The following is a 16,417-nucleotide window of genomic DNA, read 5'->3' as shown; positions in this document are numbered from 1 at the left end:
GTTCCTGGAGAGGTTCTATGTACCTACTGTTTAATTAAGCATTTTAATGTATTTCTTTATGGTTGCAACAATAGTAGTATTTGAAGCATGTTCTGGATTTTATGCCAGTCTCCAGACAAGACAAGCTGGTCCAGAGGAGAGTGTCAAACAGTTGACACTGTGCCCTGGGTTTGATAATTTTCAGAGAGTAAAATTAATTATGGACTGTCTCCATATAACTATGGAACTAGGACACTTTAAAAATATTTATAGCACCCTTCTCTACTCCCATACAGGATTATGCTGTCTCCACAGTCCCTGTTCATGATTCTTTGCATCTGAAGAGCTTTTGCAGCATGGCTGGACCAAACTTGATTGCTATTGGATCAAGTGAAGCTGCACAGAAAGCCCTCAAGGTAAAGCACCTAAGAAAATATTCTAAACAGCATATCTCTTTCTGGTCTTTTTAAAATATCTGCTTAAGGATGCTGGAATTTTAAAATGCATATAGATCAGTGAAAGAGAAAACAACAACTTTGTGTTAGGGCCTCCTGTGTGTGCAAACCAAAAAGAATGTCTATATCAGGCAAGAGAATGGTGATGTTGATTTAACTTCATTTATCTTAAGGAAATAAACAGAATATGCAGGTTATTATTTATAGCTTTTTAGACTAATCTGATAATTTGGTGTTAAAAGGGAGGAAGGAGATATAGGCAGACCAGTGGAGATATTTACTTCAGATGTTGCCATGAGGAAACTTGTCTTTTAGAATTCACAGAATTCACTTGTCTTTTAGAATTCCATCATGAAGGAGGAGGAAGAGGCCCTACACTTGTATAGAGTGTTTATAAACGTGAGCAAAATTCAGCTACAGTACTGGTTGCTCAGTGCTGCAATTTGAATTTGATCCAGGGCTAATCTGAGAACTCATCAGTTTGATTAAACCCTTCTGCACAGCTTGGCTAATCATGTTGCAGTGCATCAATTTAGCTATTGTAACCAAAAACATTTTTTGTCTAACTTGATCACATATTGCTGGTAACTAACCATCAAGTAAACACCAGCATTAATCAAGGTAAAGTAATAAGCAGATACATTTTTAAAAGAACATGATAATTAACAAGACAATCTAGCAGTCTCTGATTGTTGGTGGATATAATCTTAAAAATAAATCAACTGTCAGGTTTCAGTATGCTTCTCTGCACTGGACATTTAGCAGCACATTTGCATGTGTCTGAGGATAATGTTTGCTCACAGAACATGTTACCCAGAACATGTTCCAGTGAATTGGATCTGGCTGTTTGTCCAGGAGTCTAAATCTCTTATGAGAAACTATTGGCAAATAAATGGGTAAATTGTCTGTCATAGGAATGATGGCATTTGCAGCGCTGCTGATCACCAGCTTCCCCAAACATTTGAATTCTTGCTCTCTGACAATGTATTTGTATTTGTTTACTTGCCACCAAAGCAAAAAAATTCAGTTGGCAAACACCTTCTTGCAGTCTTGTGGAAATGCAAGTGCAAGAGGATTTTTTAGGAACTGGCACTTGGAATGAAAAGCTGCTCCTTGGATTTCAGCAGCTCAGCTGAGCTGTGGCAGTGCAGTTCCCTGAGCTCCTGCCGAGTGTTGCCTGGCACAGCCCAGCATGCCACTCCTTTATTGTAATAGTTTGTTATTTTAAACTCCTCCTTCATGTTGCCATTTTTTGTGACTGGAAATGCAATCATACAAGCAAGATGATTGAGCTGTCTTTAACCATCTCTGGTAATTGAGTTGTTTTCACATGTCATGTTAGGCAACTGCTTCTAGTGAACTGCTACATTGTGCTATGCTAACATTTTACATTTCAAACAGGATTTATCTGCTTATGTTCTTGTTTGAAATAGAGATTTTTCTTGGTTGTTCTTACTGGTGCAACTTATGTATCCTTACAGTACTTTAAAAATAGAAAAAGAAATTGCATATGGTGCTCACATATGGCCAAGTGCAATTGATCATGAGTTCAGTGCAGTATGTGTAATGTAAAGCTGTGCAAGTGAGCTGGGAAATGAATCCACAGAGTTTAGGATAATAGACCACATGCTAGAAGCAGATAATAAATCAGAAATGACATTTTAACCATTAAATCCTCTTCAGGTTTTGGCAAGTGTAGTGTATTTATTTGGACTGCAGCAGAAAAGTGGCACTTGAGAAAAGTTGGTGAAAGAAAGAGACAGATTAAGTGCAGAAAGTACCGGGGCCTCTGGTGACTATGACATCTGAAACTTCAACTTCCCTCTGCTGTTTTCAGCATGCATTTAATTCCTTCTTGTAGTTAAACCTGTTTATAATTCCATACATGTAGTTCCACATTTGAACATCAGCCATGGCTGTTGAGATGATGAAGCCTGGGGTTATTTTTTAGGTCCCTTGGTGAGGCCAGGATTTCCTGTAAACATGTCACCTTTGGGCTCTGATCAGGCACTGTCAGAGTTGATGACCTTGACTGTGAAGGTGAACGAGGACAGATTTGGGCTGCGACAGTGCCAATCCCAGTGCAGGGAGTTGGTGTGGCAGTGCTGTACCCTGCACTACTTTTTCCCCAACAAGGGACAGAGCCCTGGGGTCTTGCTGGGACAGCAGAAGAGCAGGAACTGGCCCAGGACATAATCCAGTGCGGGTTCCAGCAGCAAAGGCAAAAGCTAGGCAAGGTGACGATGGGAACTGTGACACAGCATCTGTTGCACAAATCTTTCTGTATTCTCTTGCTCTGTACTGAATCCAGAAAGGCCACATTTGTGACTGTTTGTATTGGTTGATACAGAGCACAATTTCCCTCCACTTTGTGATGAGTGCAGACTTGGACAGCAGCAGATGACTGTGGACACAGTCCTTGATCAGACCATCTCTGTCACCCTTTGGATACCTCAGTAGGAATCCCAAAGCATCTGAGGGTCACACACGTTGTTCCCAGCTTTGACAGGCTCAACTATTCCCTTGCAAGCAGTGTGGATTGTATCTGGAGCAAGTTCCTACTGATAAAATTGTTCTCTTGCCGTGGAGAAATGAGTCTGTCCTTTGGGTAGGCTCTGATTCCAGGCATTGACCAAAGGACCAGCCCTGGGCTCTCCCCACAGGACTGGCAGAGAAAGCCTTGGTGTGAATCCACTGGTCTGGGGTTGTGCAGGCTGTGTGGGATCGCTGATGGATCTTGGGAGGGAGGGCACTCATCCCACCATGGGCTCAGTCCTGCAGTCAGCTGAGTCTGGCATATTTCCTCTGAGATCTGGAATAATTGAGTGGCATGTGAAACATCTGGGATTTCAGGTGGTCATTTGAGAGGAGTGTATGCTAATTGGGAGGCAGTGTGGCCATGGCAGATGTCAGGACTGAGCAGCATTGGCAGTCAGCGTGCAAGGCAGAGCAGGTGATGCAGCCGATAGTGTAACCCCTCACGTTCCCTCACAGACTTGTCCCAGCAGGACCCAGAGCAGTGGTCACACCTGCACTTTGGTGCTAGTCCTTGGTATCTTGGAGTCCAGCCTCTTTATTCAATGGGATTTCTTTATGGTCAGGACTCTGTTGGAATATCTGCAGTAGTGCAATGCCATGACTTTAGCAATATACCTTTCTTTTTTCCTGCTGCTTTCAAAAAAAAGCTTGGACATGATTGTCCTGCCTTGTTCTTGACTCTCTCATTCAGTATCTTCTGTTGGGAGTGGAGCTGCTCATTCTTCCGCTAAATTATTCCCTGGAGGACGCTATTGCTAATGCAGCTGTTTTGACAGTGATCAAGGGAGGTTTATCAAAACCACATCTTAAGGATAATATAGAAAGGAGTCTCTTTTGGGTAACTGTGCCCTTGGTCTGTATCCAAGCTGTGATCAGAGCAGAGCTTTTAGACTTGAGCACAAGGAGTTGTTCTCGCATTGGCAGTTGCCCCCATTCCTTTGATTAAATGCCTTTTGTTCTTACTCCATCTTGTGTAACTGAAGTCTCTGCAATGTGCCAGCTTTTGAGGAGCTGAGTGCTGTTTCCCTGCATGACAGGAGGGTTATAGTGCCTGGATAAAGCAGAGGGGTTCCCAGCTCTGCCACAAAAATGCCTCCAGACACCTAAGGGAGAACTTCATCTCCCTGGTGTTCTTAGAAAACAGTCTGTACTGCCATGCAGCAGGAAAAGGCTCAGCTAGATCTGCTTTTCCTATTGTCTGTATAGCAACTGTCTTTTCTAGTAATGCACAAGTTTGCATGAAAACATTATCTCTTCTTCCTTAAGAATTCATCATTTGTGCCTCTGCTTATTCCCCACATGAAGTCATAATCCTCTATTTATGCTATCACAATGGGTTGCTGTGGAAATCATTACTAATATTAATAACCCAAAGAAGATGACATCAGGTAGGGAATTAGCAGAAAGTGCAGATGAATGCTGACTTTTTTGTAATGCGGGAACCAAGAAAGGTTAGTGAAATACAAAGAAGTGTTGAGAACTTTCCTCTTTAAGCTAAACATTAAAAAATGAGACTCTGCTTCTCTCAGCCTTGTAGATAGGAAAATTAATCAATTTATAATCAATCAATACATGAATCAGCATATAAAATTCTATGTACTTTCATTTATCTCCTTCTGATTCTTCATTACTTTATGAATTAGGGGTTCATATAATCTCAGAGGATGTCGGTCTTCACTGACTGCCAAATGACCTCCTACCTTAAAAAGTCAACTCGTGTTTTACTTTGAATTAATTTTAAATGATGTAATAGCCACTGCACTTATCTGAGTGTTAGTGCTGTTCATTTTACTTATGTGCAGAAGAATCTTTGGAAGATAAAGACTCAAAAGTATATATTTATGTAGATTATACTAGAGATTATTATATGAATCAGTTTTGTTTGTTTGTTGGTTTGTAAAGGGTGAGGAAAGTGTCCCTTTCAGTGCATGTTTTTCCTCACCAGTAAGGCTGTCAGCCACAGGAGCTGGGTCAGAGGCTGACTGAGAAGATGTCATGTGCTTTGCGTAAATGGGGACTCATGTTTCTATTCCTTTGCTTCTTTTTTTCCCTTTCACTATTTTCTCCCTGGGTTCCTGTTCCAAACGACAGGATGTTCGTGCTCCTGCCTTCTCCACTGAAAACAACAGCCCACGTAACCCGCTTCCTTTCCTCCTTCTCAGGTCATGGTTTCCCTTTGCAGTGGTCCTTGGCAGAGCTGGCAGGCAGGTGACAGTGTGGCCATGAGGGATGGTGGCCCAGAGGGGCAGAGCAGTGCAGGTGTGCACACCAATGACACTCGGTGCCCATCGCATCTGTGCTGATGCAAAAGGCGTCCTGTGCCAGGAAAAGCCGAGGAGCAGGGTGGGAGAGGTTGCTTAAAAGAGCTCTTCCTTCTGGAAAACATGACTGAGAGGGTGCAGCAGGGAGGCAAAGCCCAAAGCCCAGCTGCTGAGACCGTGGGTGTTAGGCGGGGATTAAAGCAACACTCTGGCTGTGGATGGACTGAGAAATCTGGTGTACTGACCATGGCAGACCGGGGCACTGCTGGCTTCAAAGAGGTCCTCTGCTTAATGTGTCTGTAGGTCTGTGCTGTCTGTGCTGTCCTGTCCTGTATCTCTATCAGACTTCCTAGTACCTGACAAGAAGGCTTAGATCATTCTCCTTTGATTTATGCTGCTCACAGTGGCTGTGATGGCCCCTTCCTTCTGAATCTACAACTACACTGTTGTCTCTTCTGCCTGTCTGCATGTCAAGGGCGACACTCCTGATAGATCTTGACATTCCAGCAAGGTCGCTGGCTTTTCCAGCTCTGCTCTTCTGTCCCCTCTGGCCAGCCTAGCCAAGTGTTTCATGGTCACTGCTTTGTTTCAGGGAACTCTGAGAAGCTGCTGTGTCCCATACGAGGCACACGGCATTGTGGCACAGCTCATCAGCTCCACTCTCCTGCACTTTCTTGCATTGAACCCAAAGGCTGCTGCTTTCTCTCTTCAGTGCCAATTGTTTCTCTAAATATGAAGAAATGAGGAAGGAACTCAAAGGACAGTCAGGGCAATAAATCAGTGAATGAATTTTGGTTTCAGTGTAAAGTGATGTGCAGCTGGGACAGGGAGAATGACAATGCTGAATGTTACTCTGATGATCACATGAAATAATGTGCTCTGACTGATCATTACTGCAGAAGTGAGATCCTGAGCTCGTTGAAGTTTCTAGCTCAGCTTAAAACCAAACAGAGAACATTGTTTTGCCAATGATAAAGCTGTGGTGCATCTGCATGTGGTCTGTTGTGTGCACTTTGCATGCATAGGCCCTCCATTTCAAAAAGCATGAAGTATAACTGGAAAGACTCAGAAAAGTTCGATATGGACTGACAGATGCCTGGACAGCTTGCCTAAGGAGACAAATGAAGCAAGCTCTGACTGTAACCTGGAAAAAAGACAACTAAGATAGGATCATAGATGCCTAAAAAGTCAGGAATGATGCGGAAAAGGTGACTGGGGATCAATTGTTCACTGTGTCTTCCAGTGCAAGAATCAGGGGAGCTCTAAAAGTATATAAAGGTAAGCTCTAAAGAGGCAAATTATAAAAAAAAAAGAAAATAAATGTTTCCTTGCACAGTACCTGTCTGAACTCTGTAGCTATCTTGCTACATGCTCAAAAGCAAACTGGGCAGACTCCTGGGCCTGGGACAGTGCTGAGCTGGTATCTCTCTGTATGACAGCTGATGAGTTGGGGTTCCTGGAAACCACGCACAAATTCTTGGTCACCTCCACTCCCTATCTTGGGATGCAAAAGTGGGTGCCATCACCTCTCACCTGAGACTGGAGACACCCTACCATGCAGCACTGAAAAAGAAGCTCTTCTGGGTGCTGCAAGAATTTTTAAAAAGCAGATTTGGCAATCAGCAGTATCTTCCAGGTAGCAGGCACTACTTTACCTTTCTCAGCTGTCCCTCCAGATGGCAGTGGTCTGGTCAGGTGTCTGTCCTCACCTTTTGCCTTTGCTGCAGAACGGCACAGCCCAACATTGTTCCCAGACAAGTGGTCTTTCATCCACTTGTCCGTCCAAACTCCCATCCAGCCTAGGACCACGTGACTGCCTATTGCTGTTATTCCTCTCAGCAGTTTTAGTTGCCCTGCACCACAAAAATACTTCATTTTTGTCATTGTAGGTGAAACCCTGTAGTAGTTTAATCTTTTCTCACACCTTTCATTCTCTTGGATCCCAGGCCAAAGGTTGCTTAAGCATCAGTGTCAAATGGGCTGAAGTTCAATGTGCTTGGAAGGAAAGAAAAGAGGTGGGATAGAAGAATTGTCTTAAATAGTTTGATGTGACTAGTTTTCTTTTAAGAATACTTTGACTTGAAGGATTTAAGAAAGGTAGCTGAAAGCTGGTGAGGGAATGATCCCATGGATGTAGGGTTACTCCACTTGAGCTTAGGTTTAAATTTTCTTTTAAATGTTAGCAGTCAGGAAAACAGTGGCTAATCAATACAAACACCAAACCCTGGAAATCTGGGCTTGTCTGTCAGCATCACACAGGCATTTTTAAGTGTGGTGCTCAATGCCCTGTTAGCAAGAGGAACATTCATTGTACGTTTGGTTTTGCTTGTGGGGAGCTGGAGATAAAAATGTGCATTGCGGGTGGGTTTGGTCACTCTCTGTCCTGCAGCAATCTGGATGTGAGTGAGTCCCAGAGTGAGCAGGCAGCAGGGCTCAGACTGGGGCCTTCCTCATGGAAGGGGGGGCATTTGTAGCTAGGCTTGGCCTCTTTTAACAGTGCATACAGTCATCTTAGTTCTGTCAGAGATAATAGACCCAAAACTTTATTCATTTAAAAAGCATAAAGCATACACTTTATTCCTTCATGTATAATGCTGCTTCATAGTTAGGATTATTTAGCTTATCCATTACCTCAGTTGTCTGAGGACACACTGTAAAAAAACTATAGAGAAGGCATTTTAGGCTATGTGGATGACTTCAACATAAGGAAAGCATGACTAAGGGCTGAGAGAATGTGCAGTGAAAATTACCCTCTTTAGGCTGAAGAAAATTCCCAGAAAAACCAGGCACACGGGAAATGCCTGGCTCTTAACACAGCTGCTTGTACAACATTTGTGGACAGAAAGCCAGCCCTCTATAAATGCATCATATTTTGGGATGTATCTGATAGAAAATACAATCAAAGGACCTTGCTTTTATCTCCTTTTCTCTGCCCTGGAGTCAATCTGGCCAGGCACATGTACTTAATGACTTCACATAATAGAAATACAGAAAACCACATGGGTCTGCAGAGTGCCCTGGTGGTGTGGTATTGGTGCATTTCTGCTGCCTCCAGAGCCTCCCTGTGGGGCAGGTCTGGGGCGTTATTGCCTGGGTACTCTCTCAAGTAAGTGGTTTTTGACATTTCACTGCAACAGTCAGGCATAGTTATAACAGTGATGAAAGCTTGCAAATATGATTTTCTTTTTATCTTAAGAGCTGAGGAAGAGAGTAATCTTGTGTTGTCAAACCTCCAGTTAGTAATAAAAGCTTTCTTGTGGTGTTGTTCCAGCTAGCTGAGATCCCAGTCCCACTATCACAGCTGTGTCCTCAAACTCCTGTGCTGCTTTGTCTCACTTTCTCACTCAGGTTTTCTGATTTGTTTCTGAACTAATTCAGCCACCGTTTGTGTGCTTTTTAATATTGAAAACAATCCTTTTAATGTGCCCTTGGCATCATCTCCCGGGCTCCCCAAAGCTGGTCCTTGAGGCAGTAGGGCCCTGCCACTTGTCCTTTTTTTCTGCTTGCTGGTGTACTTCCCACTTCAGCATTTTGCAGAAGCAAATGAATGGGAGACTTGTCTTTACCCTTCTGCTTAAGAATTCTTTCATAGTTTCATATGGAAGCGTTTCACAGTGATTCAGAATATATTTCTGATCTTCCTACAGAAAACCTACAATATCAGAATTCTGTTTCCAACAAGGAGTGGGGAAAGAACAACTGTTTGGGAGCTTAGTGAAATCCAGACATAATGGCTTTTCTTCTACTGATACATGTATTTTAGTGCAGATTTAATAAGTGTTCCCTTAGTCAAGACTTAAAAACATCGTATAGGAAGGAACAGGGAAACTGCAGATAGAGGACAAGTCTGCTGACTCTGGCTACCAGGTAGAAGAGCCACACTAGAAGGTGCAGGATGTCTGCAACATCAAGGAAAGCAGAATAAAATTCATCTTGGCAACATAACAGAAACAAAATTATAAAAAAAGAAATAACTGTGCTAAGCATATGAAAATACAAAATTACATCTGGTGAAGTAAAGGTGCAAGGATTTTTGCCCAGAAAAACACATTAACCTTTTATGGAGGTAGATGTGTCCTTGGGAACTTGGGAGAGTTTCATAACATGAGAAGGAACAAGAAATGACAATCTGATAACACTTCCTCAGGAATGCATGGCATTCTTTGTTGTGAGTTTCGTGTTCTCCACGGGATGTGGATGACTCAGGATAGAACATGAAAAATGTAGACCTATAAGGGAATTACTTACCATAGGTGTGGGCAAGCATGAGATCTTTGTTGCTTCCCAGTATGTTGTGTAGACCCTGTTATAAATCAGCTACATGTAGTATTTTGTTAATGAATGAGAAGTAGTAGAGAAGAATGACTCTGGAAGCAACTTAATGACAGACTTAACTGTGCCTAAAATTGAAGTCTGCTTTGTACTGTGGAATGTAAATCTCTGAGTTCTCCCTGAGAAGGGAATTTAGTTGAAAAATCTTGTTAACAAAAGACCAGGTTTTTCTAAAGATAATATTAGTGTGAATATTTTAAGCTGAAAAAAAAAGCCTTTTCTTTCTGTTTGCATCTTTGCATGTATGCACAATGTATGTGGGAACACAGGTGGGCTGGGGGAGAAATGGAAACACTAGCAATTTGCTTAGGCTTTCAGTAGAACCAAAGTTTTGGACTTTGAGCCTTGTTCAGTTCTGTGTTGTTCTTGGTCTTTGTGAGGCTGAAGCTGATGTAAAGCTGGAATGCTACAACTGGGAGTCAGGCATCTTGTCTTCAGGCTTTTCCCATCCTTACTAAAATGGATCTGATCCAAAACATGGGATTGCATGCTTGTCATGTCCCGAGTCTCTGAAGTTCCAGCCAGCCAGGGTCTACATTTGTGTATGAGCCGTATATTTGTACCCCAAGCTCTGCAGCCCAGCAGCTCTCCTGTTGCAAGGCGGGCATTGTGCTGTCCCCTTGGGAACGAGGATTAGCGCAGACGTGCCTGCTCGCTCCCCAGCACAGGTGCTTAGGGAAAGAGTAACTGCCTGCAAGGCAGAACAGAGGTCCTTGAAAAGAATTAAGATTGGGCTGATATCCACGCTGGGAACCGTTCCTGTCCTGCTTGGTTTAATTCATACTCATCACATAAATACTGAACAATGGTTCCTTTTTTTTTTTCTATAGGTGCTGAGCACCTACAGTCTCAATCAGTGTCAGGAGCAGTTTTGCATACTCGAGGAAAAGACCCTACAGAGGATGCTTACCAAGTGCCCTGCTTAATCCTGCTGCTTGCAAGAACCATTGTACAAATTTTTTTTTCAGTTTTCTACTGCTCCTTTCAGTTAGGTTTAGTAGATTCTCCCGTAAAGGCAGAGATAAAAGGAAATATCTGTACTTGCTGCATAGCAAAATGGTCCTTGACTGCCTTGGCAATCACCATTAGCTATTTCTGAAGATTCTGTTCTCCAGTTACTTTGGGACTACTACTGTTTTTGATCTAAACAGCTGCACTTTGTCTCCTGGCAGACCATGCAACAGATGAGCGACCACCGCTACGACAAGCTGACAGTGCCTGACGACGCCGCAGCAAACTGCATCTACTTAAACATTCCCAGCAAAGGGCACGTCTTGCTGCACCGAGCCCCCGAGGAGTACCCCGAGAGTGCCAAGGTGAGAGCCCCCCCGGGCTGCCAGCGCGGCCCTGGCAGCTCCCTTGCTGCAGTGGGATGTGTGAGTGCCACAGCCAGAAGGCCCCGTGCCCCGTGAATGTTCCTGTTCATTGACCGTGGTGGGATGGCGTGGCACCTGCTGGCAAATCCATGTCTGTTCGTTCTGTAAATACTTAGAGAGAAAACAGAGGTGTAAAGTGTAATGATTTTTCCCTTACATTTTCTTTCCTGAACAGGTATTTGAAAAGCTGAAGGACCACATGCTGATCCCAATAGCCAACACAGAACTGGCGAAAGTAGATGGGGCACTCACCTGTTGCTCTGTGCTTATTAACAAAGCTTCAGAATTATGAGTTTACAGAGTCCCTCCCTTGTAACTGGCAATAATGTTACACACAAGGTAGACGAATCTGTATCCACACTTTTATTGTTTTTTATTGACAATCTACTGTACCACTGTGCTACTAACCCTTGTTTACAGATTTTTTGCATTGTGAATTTTTATTATGTCCTTGCAGGTGGTATTTAAGGTGGATGTAGGGTTTGTTGGGAGCACATAACTCTGAAGTAAGTTAGTCCCATGGGCTAGCAGAAGACAATTATAATGGCTAACCCTTAGCTTTAGTGATTTAACATATCTGTGTGAAAATTTCATGAAACTCAGCTGATATTCTCAGTATTTCAAGCACCTCTGTTGTCTTTACACTGTTCTCTTCCATCTTCTTTTCTCTTGCTTCCTTGCTCTACATGTTTTTTTTCCTTCCTCAGTCTTCTACTTTCAGTGGTGCAAAGTATTAGGGAGACTGAAGAAAACGCAGTGGGCTCATGAACCTTGTGAGGTAGGGAAGCTTTCCATACACTACAGGGACAGTGGGCAGTGGATTGTGCTCACAGTCCTGCCCACATCACAGTGCTGCTGTGACAGCCACAGAGTTCTGGCTGGAATCCATTTCAGACACCAGGTACCAGCTTTGGAAAAGCTTCCTCTGATGGGAGTGTTCAAGGGCAATGACTGCCTGGGAAACGTGAATGACAGAAGAAGAGTAGTGCAGCCACACGAGTTGTCTCCTGCAGTTCAGGTCCCAGTTTCCTGCTAAGACCATGACTTTCAATGTGGTGATAATGGGAGAGGAATTTTTAAAAAGGCAGATCCTAGGAAGCCTCTGGACCACAAAAATTAAATGCAGAGATGCAAAAGAAATCTAAAGTATGGGGGATTTAAATCTCTTTGTTTACATCTTAAAATTTTTCTCCTTTCTGTTTTCTCTTAATTTGGAGGCCACTTACTAGCAAAATTCAAACGAAAAGGGTGATAGAAGTAGTTGAAGGACAGCTATTCCTGGATTATGCCATGAATAAGGGAAGCTATTTTTTCCTGGAAGATTGTCATTTTTTCTTTATCTGCCCTTGGGACAGTTTTCCTTGGAACAATAACAATCTTCTATTTTTTTAGTGGCATGAATATTCACTGTGGTATTCAGTTAAGGCAAATACAATTTTTGTAGCAAATTCCTCACCATGTTTACCCACTGAGTCATGGCTTTTTTTTTTTTCGCCACTGCAAAGTGAAGCACACAGCATTGTATTCACATGCTTCTTGTTAAATCATTTGTAAACTAAGGATGGGAGCAATTCCCAAACAGAGGCAGTAGTGGGAACTCTCCAGAGACTGACAAATAGTCTGAACATGTTATCAGCTTCCTAGACATCTCCTCCACCTTTCCTGAACCACTTGTGGCATGTTGCTGAGGCACAGTAGGAAGTGAGTGAGGGGGCTTGGGCAATGTGGTGTCTGCAGGAAAGCAAACAGAATTAACCAGATGCCCACTGGGATATCCTTTGGAAACCTGTGTGCTGCTTTGTGCAGCCATAAGGGAGGAAACACAAGTACTCATGCTTGTAGGCTCTCTCTGGCACATCTCACACTGCATCTCAGTGGTAATGAGAGGAAAGCTGCCTCCTGGCAGCTACCAGAGCACACCTGCTGCTTCGTGGGTGCTCTGTTTGTTGTGATGACACGAGGTGGGGAAGAGAGCAGTGATGAGTGAATATATTGTATGTGTAAAGAATATGTCCCAGAGAAGTTCTTCAGCCAGCCAAACAGCAGGTGGGGTTTTTTTTCTAGTTATGATTCTCCTGTCCCAAAGGGTGATCCTGAAGTTCCTTCTTTGTCTCTTCCATTCCCATGCACCATCAATTAAACCTGAGCCAGGTGATCAGGCTCTCAGGATGTAAATGTTGCAGTGGGGAATGTTTTTCTGCCTTCCCTTGGTGCTTTTTAAATATTTGATAAAGTATCACACATTTCAAAATAACCTGACATTAAACAGAGATTTTGTGCCAAAAATGGCCCTGCAGTATTGAGCTGTGAGCTCCTAAAGGCAAGCTGTGCTCTGTTAAAATCCTGTGCAGCTGTGGGAGCTGTCAAAGCTGAAAGAGCCCCCCCATCCTGACTTGTGCATCTGCCTCCTGGGACTACACTGGGAGAGTTAGGCTGTAGGATTTCAATTTTATTTATTGTTAAATATTTCTCTAGTGTTGGTTTTGGTTTTTTTTTCTTCCTCCACCCTCTCTCACCTCTCACCTGTCTCCTTCCTCAGACTCTCATTTCTAGTTTGCTCATCAAGGCATGATGAGCACTTTTCTTGTTTAATCCCACATGATTTGACCTTCTTGCCTCAGTTCTTACTTGAGTCTTTTTCTTCATTTCTCTTTCTTCACTGTTCACTCCACAGTATCCCAAGCCATGATGGACTATTCTAAACTCACTCCCTCCTTGAGTAGGTGCCAGGAGAGAGGAAAAACTGAGGGAATGCCTTGGGTCTGAGCAACTTCTTTTGAGCTAGAAGGGTGACTGTCAGAAGGAGCTGTAGATCCAGAGAGGAACAAGGGTGACTCCTCTTTTTAAGACTTCTCCAGAAAAAAAGAACCATTTCTGCTGACACTGCTGTTACCCTGTGTCCTTGAAAGCCGTAAAACGTGTGACAATGAATTTCTCTGGTTCCCTAGGGGAGGGAGAGGAGGAGTTGGGATTTCAGAGCTGAGAAACAGCTGTGTAGACAGCGAGGTTGGTTTTTCATCTCTTGCCATTTAGGTTCCTTTGGTTTCAGGGCTGCATTGTGGTATACAGAAAGCAAGACAGCAGCTGAGGGATCTGAATTCCTTCAGTTGCTGTATTCAGAATGTCTAACTTCAGGCACAAAATTGAGGTGCTCTAAAACTACACCTGCTTTCTCTCTCTTGGCCTCAGTAGGAGTCACAGCCTCTTAACATAGATGCTCTAGATTACATCTTAGTCTGAAGCCAAAAGTTACCTAAGCTGGTTAGTGGGATCGCCCTCACCTCACAGCTTCTCCTGTTAATCTTTATTCTGGCATTAGAAAGAAAAATATTATGAACACTTCAGTTTATGTATTTGCAGTATGGTACTAAGAACTAAAATCATGCCAAATGCTTCTTGTTCTTGCTGTTTATTTTTCTGTTGCCCACACAAAGAATTCAGTTGTGAGGACATTTCTGCAGTGACACATGTGCATCTAATGCATGTCCTGTACATTTTGTCAACAGAACATTTCTCAGATGCCTGATGTAAATCATCATCCTTGATTAATATAAATAATAAAATAAAATCCCAAACCAAAAAAGGAAGATGAGACACTGAACACTGATAGCTGCCCACATAAAACTCTTGATAACAACTGTCAGGCTGTGTGACAGAGCAGACCCGTACAGCAGTTCTTGTGGTAATAGCTCAGCAGTGGGGCTTGAATTACTCATCAAAGGATTTGTCCTTTCAGCAGTCAGTTTGGCTCAGTTGAAATGAAAGAGCCAGAACGTGCAGTATAGATATTTCATGGATGTTATCTTTGCTAAGAGTTTAGGGAGATCTGTGATATGTGGGTTTCTTTCTTCAGCAGAATGTGAATACAGTGTCTCTCTCTGTAATGAAAATGTGAATGCATACTGTACCTTATGAGACAAACTTGAATTCTTCCATTTATGTATTTTTGTGTTTACCATGCTAATATTCAGTTTTAAATAGATGCCACTGTGTAAAGCTATGCTCTTGATTTTTTGGTGATTTCCATGTGATTGGAATAGAGCTCATAGGCAACACTATGTCCAGTTTTGAAAACAAAAAGCCAGTATACAGAATGCTGTTTGTTCACAGCAAATTGGAAAATACAGAAAAAAAAGAGCTTTTGATTTTGTTCAGCTTCATATATGTTTTATCAATGAAGTCAGAGCCAAATTAATAGAAAACATGAACATCCACATGGAGCCATTTGAGGAAAATAATTTACTCTTTAAGATTGTCTATTTTTGCTTTTATCAATAAGGAAGCTGAAAAGATAAGCCTGCTTAAACAATGGTATTTGTTAAGTGATTGTGAACAAAGTATCAGTGGACCTCATGTATTTCCAGAGAAGTTTTAACTGGACGTGTGATGTAAATTGTATGGAGTTGTATGTGAATGTGTTAGTCACTGTTTTACATTGTATTGTTCTGCAGTGCACAAATGTGACTACTGAGCACAGAAGCATTACATTCATTAAACTTAATCTTGTTGCAGTATATAATTCCCCACTTTTTGTGCCAAAAACATTAATACATTCCATTAATCAGTTCTAATAGAGGTTTGCACTTTGATTTAACTTTTTTTTGTGACTCTTGCAGTTTCAATACTATATATCTCCATCACGAAGGAATAAAGTGTCAGTTGTACCATACCCTGTTTAGTTTGTGCTTCTTGTTTTGGAACTGAAGGTATATGTATTTAATTTAGTACTGTTTCATGCTGTCTTTTTATTTCCAAGCTTATTACATACCTAGAAGTAAAGCCAATTATAGACACTAGCACTAAAACCCTTAATTGTGTTAGGGGAAAATCTTGACTCTTTAAAAAGAAATTATAATTTTAGACTCTACATTTAAGAGTAATGTGTAGAGAGGAGATACTGCCTGTGAGTGGTCCTGGTGCTGTCCAAGGTAACAAAACAGATGTTAGCATAGTACAGTATGTTTCTCTGTGGTGCCTGCACTTACTGTAACTTACAGAAGGTGAAACTGCAAAGGTTTGGTGGCATTCCCATTATGGTTAAATTATTCACACAGCTCCTGTGTCTTTCCTCCCCCACAATCCCAGGAGAGGCGACTGCACTGCAGACACTGCTTTGAGGTAACCTGACAGATAATTGCATGTGTGACATCTAAACGCTTCTGCTGAGTGCTGCAGCCTGCTCCTGGGGCTGCTCTGTGCTGGCACCCTTGGCTCTGGTGCCCGAGGTTTCAGCGCTGGGATCCAGGAGCCGGGAGCCCCTGCAGTCACGCCGGGCTCCCCGGGCGTGTGTGCCAGGGCTCGTGGGCCATCAGTGCCATCTCCTGGAGCCCGGGGGTCAGTGCTCCAAGGCCTCAGTGCTGTTCTTTCAGCTTCTTAAGAAACCTAAGATAATTTAACAGAGTAGGAATTTCTTAATAAACTGTAGCAAAATAATTACATCACTTTCAGACTGTATTTTGCTAGTATAATAGGACTT

General features: G+C 42.6%; 1 protein-coding gene across 1 annotated transcript in view; it reads left to right on the top strand.

Moving 5' to 3' along the window:
* Positions 1–15,610, top strand: part of DDAH1 (dimethylarginine dimethylaminohydrolase 1) — a 57,269-nt gene extending 41,659 nt beyond the window's left edge. Inside the window, exons 4-6 of the mRNA XM_041421892.1 lie at positions 276–395; positions 10,738–10,881; positions 11,117–15,610. Of these exons, the coding sequence (XP_041277826.1) occupies positions 276–395; positions 10,738–10,881; positions 11,117–11,233 (381 nt within the window). The 3' untranslated portion in view covers positions 11,234–15,610. The remainder of the gene's footprint in view (positions 1–275; positions 396–10,737; positions 10,882–11,116) is intronic.
* Positions 15,611–16,417: the final 807 nt, after the last annotated feature.

This window comes from Onychostruthus taczanowskii, unplaced genomic scaffold (assembly GCF_017590055.1).
Source record: "Onychostruthus taczanowskii isolate IOZ18803 unplaced genomic scaffold, ASM1759005v1 scaffold7, whole genome shotgun sequence".
NCBI classification, from domain to species: Eukaryota; Metazoa; Chordata; class Aves; order Passeriformes; family Passeridae; genus Onychostruthus; species Onychostruthus taczanowskii.
This window is presented reverse-complemented; position numbering and strand designations above follow the sequence as displayed.